This window comes from Clytia hemisphaerica, unplaced genomic scaffold (assembly GCF_902728285.1).
Source record: "Clytia hemisphaerica strain Z4C2 unplaced genomic scaffold, Clytia hemisphaerica genome assembly, whole genome shotgun sequence".
Lineage (NCBI taxonomy): Eukaryota > Metazoa > Cnidaria > Hydrozoa > Leptothecata > Clytiidae > Clytia > Clytia hemisphaerica.
Genome location: NW_027103599.1, coordinates 171,624 through 185,825, shown reverse-complemented (window position 1 = coordinate 185,825; position 14,202 = coordinate 171,624). Strand labels below are relative to the sequence as shown.

Below are 14,202 nucleotides of genomic sequence, written 5' to 3'. Positions count from 1 at the left end.
GTTAGCCAATCGTTCTGCATTGCACTGGGGTCCCAGCAAGGAAATACTTTTCGTTTGATTATTACATTACTTGCGTTAGATGATTATGGAAATGTCATCTTTAAGTAGCGCATTTAGCAAGAGTGTAATCTTACCAATCATGTTTCGAACGGGGGTGCTCCGTAGCGCTACTCGAAATTTGCGAAAAAAGTGACCCTGAAGACTGAAAATCCAAAAATGTCAAATTTTCTACTTACCCTGTTATTTTGGTGTTTTTAACCTACCTACTCGTGGGAGTTAAAAAGTTGAATATCTTGCCCTAGTACCCCCCCCCCCCCGTACTGGTTCAAACCCTGAAGTAGTCAGTTAGTCAGTACGTGGAAAACAGCCCATTACTTAAATTGAAGGTTGATTGATCGAGACTTCCTAGAAAATAACGCTAGCTTGCTTTACCTTAACTCACAAATAGTTAGTACGTGTGCATTCAAATCTGAAGGTCTATAACCGGTGTGGGTTCAAACCCTGTTGTAACACAATAGTGTGATGACGATTTCATTGTCAATTTTTAAAGCATAATAATAACGAAAAAGGGTATTTCCCAAACGACTTCTAGCAATACCACAAGTAGTTAATACCCGTCAATATATACGTAAAAGGAAATTCGGTGGGATGGTGGTCGGGGATGGGATGGTACATAGAAACTCTAGAAATAACCGAGTCAATTAAAGAAAATGATTTTGGATTAGAAGACCATTGAAAAAGATTATATTTGTTGAATACAAGAATACAAGGTATTGGATTTCCATTATTTTAGTTTTTCATGAAATAGAGTGCCCGGGAATTAACTGATCAATATGAAATAGAGTGTCCAGGACATAGAGCTAAGCAAGGGCAAAGGCTTTCTATCCACCAAACGTTAGTAGCACTGATTATGAATACACAATCAAATTACTAGCTAAGGCTGATGAATATCCTTGGAGCACTAGCAATAACAAGAATCACTCTCAAATTCAAGCATCGTGACATTCCCAGGAACCGGCTGCCGCAAGTTAAACCATGAATAACCATGGTTAGGCGCATACAGACTGGTATAGACTGCAGCACGGAAACCTCTATTTTACTGGGAACGGAGCCTTTATTTGAATGTTCTTGCTCAGCTGTAGATAAAATAATCAACGGAGTGGTTGAAAGGGCTATATTATTACTTGTGGTATTCAATTGGTGTCTTTAGAGAGCATTGACATACAAGAGGATTATAGGTACGACACTTTTAGGTTCTATATGTCAGACCAATAGGACTGTACAAGTTTTGAAATATGTCGAAAGGGATTTTTCTTGCTTGAGAAAGCTTGAAGATTCCTCTCTAGCTCCTTCTGGGCTTTAAATCTAATGTTTGATACCACAAAAAAACACACCCTTCTCACAGACCTACTGGAACCCCTTCCCACTGGAAAAATTGGCCAAAATATCGTCGCCAGTGGAAAATTATACTTTAATTTTTGTCCCCGCTGGAAATAATCAGATAAGCAAATCCTCAGTACAAATTATTTAGCTATTTTTTCTAAACCACTGAAATTTCTGGCTCGAAAACAATGGAATTCAAATCCAATGCCATTAAAAAATTGGAATATCAATCCCCGTCGATTTTTGGTCCGTTGTGTTTACCCCCACTGGCTGAAAAAATCCCACCGGGTCTGTGAGAAGGGGATGTCGAAAAAGATGAATCTTGACACTCTTGCCATTTCCTTATCTGGAATAAAACAATCTTTGAACAATCTTCAATATTTCATTTTCGCTATATCAATATATTTGATCGCAATCGCTTGATAGTTTAAGTTATTAAAGTACTACAATTATATTCAAAATTATGTCATAAAACAGTTTCAGCAAGTTCAAAATCATTAGAACTAAATGAACTAGAAGCTCTTGAAATAAAATCTGTAGACAATTTCAATGGTTCTGCATCTTTCAACATACCAAGAAGTTTCCGGCAATTTTCGTCTTCCGGTATTTTGAAACGTTTAGGATAATAACAATATGGTAGACCTTGAAGTTCATTCGGTAGGTCCTGAAAATTTACACCTCTCCCAAATAAAAGGACAAGTCTTGGTGATGCTTTAGTACATGAATGATATAGAATACTTTTGATGTAACCGAACTCAGCGTGTATTTTGCAGACCTGGGCATCGTTTTCATCTACTCCTTGCAGATTCAATGCCTAAAAATTCAAACAAGGATTGATATTAAACTGTAGTTTTGAATACAACAAACTGCTGGTTTAGCTCCATTTCCACGGCTGAAAAAAAATAAGAAAAGTGTCTGCTGGGGGGTTTTGCACAACGAATGGTGTAATCTTAAATTTTTTCGACACGATAAACTGTTAACTATGTCAAGAAATGTCGGAACCAACCGAACTCGTATCTAGTCCCTTATAGTTTTTTTGGTGATTCTGCTAGCACTCACGAAATGTATCACGTCCATCAATAATAATGAAACAAAGTGGTATAAAGTGGCTCTGGGTACGAGATTAAACACCGGGCCCCTTCTCGCAAACCCACTGGAAAAATTGGTTTAAAAATATCGTCCCCGGTTGAAAATAATCCTCCAATCTTTGTCCCCACTGAGAATAATCAAATAAACCAATTCTCACTGCAAAATATTATGCTAATTTTCCCATCCCCACTGAATTTTCTGACTTGAAAACAAAAGAATTGAAATCCCTAGCCATAGAAAATATGGAAATATTAATCCCCATTGATTTAGACCGTTATTTTTATCCCCACTAGCTGCTGAAAAAATCCTACCAGGTCGATTGGGAACAAACCTGAAGATATTCTTTTGAAATGACCATCAAAATCTTCTTGACAGATAAAATATGCTCAGGAATCCAATTGGGTAATCCTCCCATGTTGTTAATCTCTACTTGGTTCAACAAATCCACGTGACATTGTAGATCCAAAGACATCAAATAATGAACTAGTGATAGAATTTCTTCTTCATCTAATAGGCTGTTTGAGTAGTGACTAATGTACACTGATACGTCATCGTCTGTCCCTGAAATCCAAAAATTATTCCGAATAAATAAAATAATCTCCTAGTTTAACCTCACTCCAGATGGTGTCATACAACACTACACACCGACCAGCTTTGATCTTTTGGTTACTGAAAAAAAATGGCCAAGTTTGATCCCTAATAAGAAAATTATCCTGAAGTGAGGGTTGAAAATACAACGTCATTGAAAGCATTAAAAAGTCGATTAGACCAAATTGACTCACACAGGAAAATAATAATAGTTGCGAATGTATTGGCCGATGAATAGGTCTTTAGGCCGGGAACTGATAGCCTTTGTTAATTTTCTAAGGAGCATTGACATGGCATTGCTGACCTTCGCATATTTTCTTTCAAGCATAGCATTATATAATATCGTGTTCAAAACACGAAACAGAGAAGAGAATCATGATTTGATTGTTCTAAATGTAGTTCTTGATCAAGCTGTTGAAATCGAATTTTCCGCATTCAAAACCGTGACCACATTATCAATTAAATAATCAAGTGTCCACAGTGTCCACAGGTTGTTACTATCGTGATACTTTATCATTTTTAAGCAGATTTATAACATCGCCAACTCGAGTAAAACCTTTCGTCGGGTAAAACCTAAGTCGGGGAAAACTTCGTCACTTTTTTTCAGAATCTTTGTCACAATTCCCTTTAAGTTGACCAGAAAAGCTTTTCGCTGGGGAAATCTTCGTCAATTGCCTTTCCCGACTAAATTTTCCCTTTCAAAGGTATTTTCACGCGTTGCTGCTGATAAGAAAAAGCTTTTTTTTTGTTACTGTAGAATCTCTTTACAGCGGACTATTTTAAACGTTGTGTTTTGGCTGCGTTTTCATAGTTTTTTCACTCCTATTTTGAATAAATCTTCAATGAACATGCCATTTAGCCTGTCTTCTGACTATAACTTCGAAAATAAGTTTTGTCCTAAACGTAACTTGAAACAAATAAAAGTTATTAAAATAGTCTTCTCTCGGTAATCAAATTCAACCTTTATTGATATAGGACATTATTGTTCAGACCTAAGATTTAGGAAGTTTTTCAGTAAACCCGAGAGGAAACCAGAATCGCTGAAGCATAAATAATGAAAGTAGTAGCTAATACTATAGTTAGTGTGTTCCGCAAAACGTATTCTGAAAAAGTAAGGTAATTCTTTTCAACATTAAAGATGAAGTAAGTTATTCCCAAATAATAACTCATAACTAACGTTAATTTAATATGCAGCAGAAAGAAAAATCTTTTTTCCTTCCATTGCTGAAAAAAAATATATTCTACCAGCAGAAATTTGACTTGGAAGGTGCATAGGTTAGACCATTAAAATGGAAAATTTCATCAAAATGACATTATAAGAGAGCTGAGCTAAGAGTTTCTTTTTTGAGTATATTTTTTACGGAACACACTGTATAGTCCGAACCAACCTTCAATGGAGTCCACAGATTGATTAAATTTCTTTTTCTTTCGTCTCCCTCTAAAGAACATCATCAATGCGATAAGCGTTATACAGAATGTTGCTGACCCACCGAAAATGACACCGATTTGATTGGTCCAAACATTTTGAGATGACGCTGCCGATTTTGGTTGAATTGTAGTGTCTGTAGTTTCGTCTGTAATAAAAAGGTTAAAGCATCGACCTTTAGGGTTAAAGCATCAACCTTTAGTGGTCTGAATATGCTGAAATAGGTTCGGGGTAAACCCTTATTTACTGCCTGTCAACAGCTCATAGTTCAGTACAAATGGTAGTCTGAATCACAGACTTCTATAAATATACTTCCTATAAGAATCTCTTTTTGCTAAAGGATGATCAGACAGACACATAAAATACAAATGGCCTACAAAAATGACCCTCGCTGTTTTTGAACGCAAAGGACAATAGCTTTGTTTAAATGAGATTTAAGGTTTCCAATTCACAATAAATTTTTTTTTCAGTTAAAAGTGATTTGCTTGTGATCATGGTGCAAAGAAGACACCGAAACGTCAATTAATGAATAAAATAAAATTTTCAGTTTTCACATTTTTTATCAAATTTATCTGGCCCAGCAAGAAATTTTTTCATGATTTCTAACAGTTTAAAGGTCTAAAAACAAGTAAGAAAACAATAGAAATTCAACGTAAGAACCGCGTAAAAACCCATTTTAAATAAGAATTTCAACTATTGTAATACCTTATCGGGGAAAACTTCGTCGGGGAAAATTTTCGTCGGGGAAAAATTCGTCACTTGTTGGTAGTTGGTAAACGCATTAAGGCCAGGGAAAATTTTCGTCGGGGAAAATATTCGTCACTTGTCCAAAATTTCGCCACTTTTCCCGACGAAGTTTTCCCCGATAAGGTATCTTGAATTTTGAAAATAGTTAGACAAAAGTACTTGGAGATTATACTAAGGACCACAAAAGGTTTCAGGACGCCAAAAATTTCAAATTTTAACTTACAGTGAAGATTTCAGAAAAAAAAATCCGTAGTGTGGAAAATTAAGCCACCTTCTTTTCATCCCAAAAAACGGACAGGACGTGGGTCATACATTCCCACTCAATAGGGGTCCTTTTGCCCCGTCAAATGGAATCAGTGAGTAGAGGCAATCATACCGAGAAATGGACGACATGTTAAATAACAGCTTTGTGGTTCTATAGGTTGGTCCCCTTCACATTGATGTAACGATAATCTTTTATTCGGGTCTGTATTTTGAACACAATGACGTATTCTGGTCCGTGGTTTGGTGATTTCTTTACAATAACATGAGTCCCAAGAGCTCCAAGATGACCAGTAGCCGGTAACTAAAAAAAATCGAGTCCAAAATCATACAATATCAGACTCGTTCAAGATGGCTACCCGTTATTTCAAGATCCATCTAACGTCCAAAGCGTTAAAAAGATATTGGATAATCTTGGATCAATGGTTCCTTATAGCTCTTTACAGTTCCCGAATTTACCTCAGTTTATCCTCAAAAATTTTCACTTGCTAACTTTGACTCTCCTTGCTTCGAAAGGTTTCGCATTCATTTAATTTGAAGACAAAGTTAAAAAAACATTATTATTGTATCTAAATGACGAAATAAAATACTGACAAGGACATGACCCAATATTCAAAGTGTGTCTCCATAGTATTGTGTTGCCTTGCATCGCTTGTACCTACAAAGGATAAGAAGATACAATCTGGTGATCCCAGACAAAACGAAAAAAAACGATAACCACTCTCTATAACTCGACCAATCTAGTAGTGTACAGAAATATTTTCCAGTAATGGGAATTTCAAATAGTAGAGAGTTGATTATAAGTTATTTTGAGTTATTAGACATGCAATAGGAAGCGGGATTCGAACGCTCATATGCCTGTATCATTACTGGTATTCATCTAACCTTTAGTTGGTAATTGAGGTCTCTTTGAAAACCATCTTTCAATGTGAACTCAAAATATTTCTGCAAAAAAACATCAAAACAGATTTTTACGTATTTCGTACCTAAACCAACTGATGAATACTTGAAAAGATTTGGGAGTTTTTCGTTAAACTTCAAATTAGACAATATTCAAACTGCAAACTCGAATGCAATCCCCTATATTGCTTTTTTAAGATTTCGATTGCGTATCATGTTCATCAGTAAAATCAGGAAAATGGTGCATGAGACTCTGAGTAACGACTTTGAGGAACGGAAGAGATGCACCATTTGGATGTCCAAAATTGACTACAGTAGTCAATCTAAAAATTTGTAAATTTGATTTTGATTGTAACTATCAGACAATTAACCTCGATTCTGGTGACATTATATTCAGTGCAATTGTCATAACCCATTGGTGAATATTGAACCAAATAGTAATCTCCAACTGAAAGAAAAATAGTTTAAAGGTGTTGCGTATTGGCAGCCGCCTTCTGCTAAGGCCTAAGAGAAACAGATCAATATCCAATAAAGGAGAATATTCACTTTGGTGTACTGACTAGTCCAGTTCAGGTATCCAGTAGACCTTTCCTTCACGAGGTTGTAGATTGCAGTTGAAGCATACTGTTCCTAAACATAAGGAAATCCAGACCTCGTTCTGCAGTTACCAGTTACCAGTTTATGCTAAATTTGTAATCAAATCTCCAGACGTTGACAGTTTTCAGGTTCTTTAGAGCCTTTTCTATCCATATTTTCATCAGGAGTCAGAAAGAAGAAACTTGTACAGGAGGGATATATGATGTAGAAAATTATAATATAATGTTTACCTTTGACCCCATAAGAGGTGACCCTCATTCCATTTGAAAAGCAATCTTTTGAAAATTTAATGTTTTCGGTGTTTAAGTTCGTCCATGTGGCCCAGGTACATTTTGATGATAATCCTAAACAATCAGCAGAAGAAAAAATGGAAGAGATAAGTAAAAAAACATACACCTAATACCATTATACGTTAAGAAGATATGATGCATTGGAAAATGACCAGAATCCACACTTTCATTTGCAAAGTGGAGGGTTTAAATTATAGTGACTATAAAGATACAACACCAATGTTTGCGCCGAAGAATGACTTACTTTTTCAAATCCGACCCTTTGATTCGTTTTAAAAGGCCCTATTTTGTGTTGATGTGAACGAGGAATGAGGCTCCCCAGGGTTTGAGGGCTCCCATAAGCATGAAGAAGTACAATCGAAAATTTCTTTAAGATAAGCTATTTCCACAAAAGAACCAAGTGTATAGTGCCTATCTCTACCCCAACCGTTGCTGCATGGACCTTGGTGTTTGCAATTGCCCGCTTAAAGGGCACAGAGAAATTGAATTTGAAAGATTTATTGGATAGTATAACATGAATTCGGGATGACTTGCTGGTTTCATTAGCTAAAAATTGACGAGAAAAAGGAGTAAAAGGAAGGAAGGAAAATGGTGGATTCTAAAAAGATGTGATGCGAGGTCAGGATATCAGATTCGCGCGTTCATCATACGTGAAAGGAAACATATATTTTGACCACAAAAATACGAGAATATATCCCGCATGGATTTTAAAATGATTTTATGATGATCAAATAATGACAAGAGAGATCCCATTATAAGATCTCGTTATAAATGGTTTTAAAAGAGCTATATTGCATAAACCACCCCCACCATCATTATCACTTTAGATGCGAGGGCGTTGTAGTTTAGATTTAGCAACAAATATTTTTGAATATCTTACTGATCGAATATTTTAGTGTACTAATTGAACCGCTTTAATCGGTGTGGTAAGGGTCTATTAATGGGTGATTAATCATATTGGTGTAAAAGAGAAAAATTAATCTAAATATCTCAATAAAAAGACAGATAAAAAAATTCACTCCATTAAGAATTAGTGAATAAGTTTCGTTATAGATTCACTAAAAAGAAAAGGTGTGGTGGTGAAAGAAAATCCGCCACATTAAGTGGGGTGATCCACCACACCTAGCAAATAACAACATGCAACAAGAGTGAACACTGGGCAGTTCGCATCAAGAGACTGGTACTTCTCGCAGATCCATCTGGATCTCCCGTATTGGTGGATGTTGAACATTTGCTCAACTGGCTGTTTTGTCTCACCAGCAGAATGGACAGTATTTTGAAGGTGAACCACAAAAACGTATAAACTTTCTTTGATTATGAAACAAATAACTTTTCTATCACAAAACGTACGTGGAGTGAAAACAGATGCCCGTATTGTTGAGCTATGTCACGTTATGAAAAAGAGAAATGCAATAGCAGCATGCTTACAGGAGACTTGGCGTAAAGGTCAGGAGGTGTTAGATTTCGAACAATATCGCCTCATATCGTCCGGTCTAAATGAGGCAACCTGCCGTAGAGGGTCCCAAGGAGTCGCAATCTGTTTGAATCCTGATGGTGTTGACGCTTGGAATGCAGCTGGTCTCGAAACTCACTCTGATCTCGGACCTAGAGTATTAGCTATTCGTTTATTATTGAGAGATAAGCACAACAGAGATGTTGGTGTCTTTTTGGTATCGGCATACGCCCCGGTAGGAAATGCCCCAGAACATACCTGGAACGAATTTTTGATTTACCTAACAACGTGTTTGAACAGAAAACGAAATGATGATATTTTAGTGATTGGTTGTGATTGCAACTCTAGTATGGGCGTGAATCGATCGAAGGAGTCAGGCCCGCTCGGTAATTTTGGTATATCTCACGTTAATGATTCTGGAAAACGAATGTTATCGTATCTTGCAATTCAAGAGTTGAAAGTTGTTACGACGTGTTTCAAAAAGAAGAAATACGGCACATGGATGCATCCTCGTAGTAAAAATCTCCACCAAATCGATCACATTTTTGTCAACAGAGAAATGTTCGTCCGATGTATCGATGCTGGAATCACCTCGCCTCTGTTAGATAGTGATCATAATGCTACTTTTGTTACCCTCCGCTTAATGAAACGTCTTAAAAAGAAAAACGATAACCGTCAGCGACTGCTTGCTCTCGACCACTCCCATCTACTTGATCCAGATGTCAAACGTAAATTCTTTGATAAAATTAAAAACTACTTTGACACTAATGCAGCCTGCAAATACTCTGAACTATCAAAATCCATGTCTAAAGCAGCAACCGATGTTCTCCCAAGACGTGCTAAAGCTCAACCAGACTGGTTCAAATTTGACGAAAAGAACTTGAATGCTCTCATAGATGCCAGAAATGAGGCTATGAGACGTGTTTTCAATAAAAGAACTCGTTTTTCAGAAGAGAGATTACGGTTACTACGAACTAAAGTAAAGGTGGCTGTAAGGAGTGCCAAAAATAAGTGGCTCCATTACATCTCTCACGCAACTAATGTAACTGTCGGTACTAAGACTGCTTGGGACAATGTGAAACTGCTAAAAAAAGGACTGTCAAAAGTTAAACCGGTGACTCAAAAGCAATTGAAAAAACCAGACGGTACTTTATGCAAAACCCCGGATGAAAACGCTACCGTTTTCAAAGATCATTTCCAAAAACTTTATGAAAATCAAGTCAATTTTGATGAAACTGTCTTAGATCTCCTGTCCCAAAGACCGGTCTTCGAAAACTGTGATGAAATTCCCTCGGATGAAGAAATAAGGACTGCCATTTCAAAGTTGAAAAATAAAGCTCCAGGAGAGTCTGGAGTGATGACCCAATCGTGGAAAATAATTATCGACAGCCAAGAAATTTTCCAGATATTGAAATCAATCATAACTGATTTCTGGGTAACCGAAACAGTACCTAAAGAATGGAACATTGGCAGGCTTAATGTGTTACCGAAAAAAGGAGATCTTTCCTTGCCAAAAAATTACAGAGGAATCATGCTCCTTGAAAATGCATATAAAATTATTGCAATTATTCTACATCGTAGACTTCTACCGATTGAGGAAAGTTTAGATCATGAGAGTCAATCAGGTTTCCGCCCTGGTAGAGGCTGTATGGATGCTGTGTTTACCGTTAAAACTGCCATAAAGAAAAGACGAGAACATGGACTGGAGACCTGGATTTTATTCCTAGATCTAGTTAAAGCTTTCGACCGTGTTCCGAGAATCGCTTTGTGGAAGGTACTTGAGAAATATGGAGTACCTTTGAAATTGATAAATCTCTTAATAGTTTTACACGCTGACTTCACTGTGAAATTCGTTATAGGCGATGTAGTCCGTACCATTAACAGCATCGTCGGTGTGAAACAAGGTGATATTTTGGGACCGCTATTGTTTACCTTTTACATTACCGCAATGATTGAAACCTGGAAGTTATCCTGTGGTATACCGTTTTGCATATTTCGGAGTAAGAGTGATTTTGTAATGACCGGTCGTAGAACAACCACGAAAGGAGAAGATTTCGAGCTTCCAGACTCGGAATATGCAGACGATACGGCTTTGTTATTTGAGAGTCGAGATCATATCCAACAGGGAGCTACTTCAATAATCGTCCACTTTGATCGTTTCGGAATGGAAATTCATACCGGTGCAATAAATCCCAAGTCAGACTCCAAAACGGAGATATTGTTCTGTGCAAAACCGATATTCATGTATGACAACCCTGAAACCCTTGATAATGTCGACTTATCTGATGTAATTATTGATGAAAAGCGTTATTTGCCCATTGTTGACGAGTTTTGTTACCTTGGTAGTATAGTTACCAACGATTGTACCGATGAAAAGGATGTGGATACCCGTATTGCCAAAGCAAGTGGTGCTTTTGGAATGTTGAGAAAATGTTTGTTTGCATCATCTGATATTACCAATAAGGCCAAAGGATCAATATTTCGTTCGTTAATCTTACCAATTCTTCTTTATGGTAGTGAATGTTGGTGCATGACGGAATCTTTATTGAGAAAGATTCGTAGCTTTTACCATGGTTGTATACGTAGTATGTGCCGAGTAAATCGAAAGCACACATTTCTACATAGAATCTCAACTGATGAGCTTCTTGAACGTGTTGGGCTCGAATCTATCGAAACGTATATTTATAGACAGCAATTGAGGTGGATTGGTCACGTGAGTAGGATGGACTGGGATCGTCTTCCTCGGAAAATGCTTTCCTCATGGGTAGTATCGAAACGACCCAGGGGATGTCCTAAGATGACGTATGGTCGTTCAATTCGAAAATGTATGTCTAAATGTGGTATAAATGTTGATAATTGGTTTGTTATGGCTGGAAATCGTTTGGAATGGAATGCAATGATTAGAAATTTGTCTATATAATTTTTTTTTTTTTTTTTTTTCTCTTCTAGTTAGATTACCCTTTTTTTTTCTACTTTAGTATGTTTCATTTTTCATCTTAGTTATATACTTTTTGTGGTCACTTTAGCTTTAGGAGGTGCTGTGATCCTCACCTTTTGGTGAGGCCTATCCCTTTGCATGGGAAGGCATCTGTCTGTCTGTCCTGTCTATCTCAATAATACATATCTAAAGAGTAATGTCTTGTTTTCTTGGTCAAAACACGAGCAGATACTGCGGCAGCTTGGTCGAGACGCCATTCCAAAACACGAGAGAAAGATAATATACGACTTGAGCATTGAATAAAAAGGGCATTATAGCTCAATATCACTAGGGAGGGATCTCAGCACCCTTAAATATATCCATGAAACTGTTTGCTTATTTTGCAAAGTAATCGAAATACATCCGTTTTAACAGCCAAATGTGTTTGCAAGCTCAGCACTTTTCCAACCAGCAATAGAGCTATTATACTATGTCAATCTAGCAAAGATAATCTCTGAAAAGACCAATATTCTTTGGTTGACCGACAAATGATGTTAATTGAAATGGTGGGTGTCAACAAAATCCAAAACTACGCATTTAAGATTCTTGATTTAGAATTGCTTTAACTTAAGAAACTTCTAAGAAAGAATTGAGAAAATACCGCGTTAATTTTGAATAAACGCCCCCATCCTCTCTTCGCGGAAAGGTTTGAGAAATTTGTAATCCATCAATAACGAAAAGTCAAAGATAAGGTTCTCATTCACTTTATTATGGTGACATCAGTTATAAATTATTCAATAAAAGCCACTCCTAAAAAGTAAAAAAATTGATAAACGCCCTAACCCGCCCTAGCCGTTTGTCCGAAGCTATACGGTAAGTGACTTACTGTTCGGTGCATTGACAAAGGTGTTTGTCCGTAACATCACCTCCTAAAGAAAATAATTGAAGTAACATCAAACTTAAAACACAGGAAAAATATCTCGCAACAGTTACATTAATTTATTGGGTGATGCAATCTTTTAAATAGTTTTAGCTTTTCGCCGTGATTTATTGAAAGGTTGCAGCATTTCAGTCTAATCGTTTCCCATTAAAGATGTTTTGGGTACACTGTTCTTTTTTAAAGAATAATTTGCTGAGCGCAATCCTAAATTCAAAATTGATCATACTGTAGGTCAAATTAGTAAAAAAGGATACTAAACCTAAACACTCTCTTTTTTATAAGAACTAGCAAATTCTTTTTGAGGGGCTCCCCCAGGGGCTGGCGTGACGCGTGAATGACTTTTTCAACGCGTGAATACGTGAATTGAGATATCCGCGTGAACGTGAAAATAAGATTTTACCAGCGTGAATTCGTGAATCGAGATTTTGAGCGTGAACGTGAAAAGCAAATTATTGTCTAAAACAAAACTGAATAAACCTAAATATGTAAAATTTTCTTCCTCGCTTCGCTTGCATAATCCTTGATATCGTATTGACCTATTGCTATTGTAAAGTTATTCAAAATAATCAAAAATTGAAACAGAAACAAATATTTTTTCCTTATTTTTCTAAGGGCGTATTTTGTGATGCGAGAGTGTTTTGAGCCAAAACAAAAAAGTCTAAATGAGAAAATTTTCTTCGTCGGCGCTAATGATGATCGTCTTTCTGTAATCGCTTATATTGTTACTAAATGCAGTACACAAAATGATACCGCATGAACTTGGAGACAGTAAAGGGTATTTGATTCTTCGATAATTTACAAAAGTAGGTAGATAGTTCTAAAAAGTTTTACATGATTGCATCATCGAACATTCAGAAAAAAACTCTTGTGGCGCCGCACCGTGTAAGGCAGGTACGTCACTCGCCGTACCAGATTTGTACCAGTAAATGGTCAGTGTTGAAAATAATCAAAGATTCTGAATGAATTGTTTGACCAAACAAGGCATATTAGGGTAACAATAGTGTGTTAAGGCCGTTTTCTCAGCAATGAAAGAGTGAAAGTTGTCAAAGATTTTTCGCGCTCGCTTCGCTCGCTTTTTCCTTTCCACACCTTTTCTTCAATAAGACAGGGGGTCAAACTTTGGAATTTGCGTCCTCTGGTTGTACCACCTCTTTGAAGCTCGCGCGACTTCCAGACCATGAATTTGGGCCAAACCTCGATTTAAATTTATTCTCAAAATAAAATATATCTAGGGCCTGCGACGAAGAAAATTCGGGGAGAAACCTTAAAGCTAAGGCTTAACTTTGCACTTACCTCCCTTAAAAAGCAAATTCAGGCAGGGCTAATACCACCATACGCCAGAGAGATAGTTTTTTGTAACTTTGGCGTGATAGACGTGATAGACAGACCTTAAACATTGTCCTATGAAAGCTCCAATAATTGTAAGAGGTCTTAAAAGGTCGACGCTGTCGAGAATAAGGTCAAAAAACTGCAGAAAACTTTATGTTGGCCATTAAAAGGTCAAATTTAGAACAATTTAACCCAATAAGGTCACAATCGTTTAACAAAAGAATTAAAAGCAAAATCAGCGCGTGAACGTGAAAATGTTTTTTTTCGCGCGTGAATACGTGA

General features: G+C 36.8%; 2 protein-coding genes across 2 annotated transcripts in view; both read right to left on the bottom strand.

Moving 5' to 3' along the window:
* The window catches only part of LOC136802001 (uncharacterized), a 253,117-nt gene that overhangs the window by 67,400 nt on the left and 171,515 nt on the right, over positions 1-14,202 (bottom strand). The window lies entirely within an intron of this gene.
* Positions 1,715-12,577, bottom strand: LOC136801993 (uncharacterized). The gene is made up of 9 exons (XM_067058691.1): positions 12,538-12,577; positions 7,222-7,335; positions 6,766-6,842; positions 6,380-6,439; positions 6,089-6,152; positions 5,610-5,798; positions 4,449-4,634; positions 2,804-3,033; positions 1,715-2,197 (listed from the first exon to the last, which is right to left on the bottom strand). Exons 1-9 carry the CDS (start codon positions 12,572-12,574, stop codon positions 1,850-1,852), a joined length of 1,305 nt encoding a protein of 434 aa, XP_066914792.1. The 5' UTR covers positions 12,575-12,577; the 3' UTR covers positions 1,715-1,849.

Coding starts and splice junctions, on each gene's coding strand:
- LOC136801993 (XM_067058691.1), bottom strand. CDS start 12,574: ATGTTACGGACAAACACCTTTGTCAATGCACCGAACA. Junction 6,440..6,765: donor ATAATGTCACCAGAATCGAG/GTTAATTGTCTG, acceptor GTTTTTTTGCAG/AAATATTTTGAGTTCACATT. Junction 6,153..6,379: donor ACCTCAATTACCAACTAAAG/GTTAGATGAATA, acceptor TATCCTTTGTAG/GTACAAGCGATGCAAGGCAA.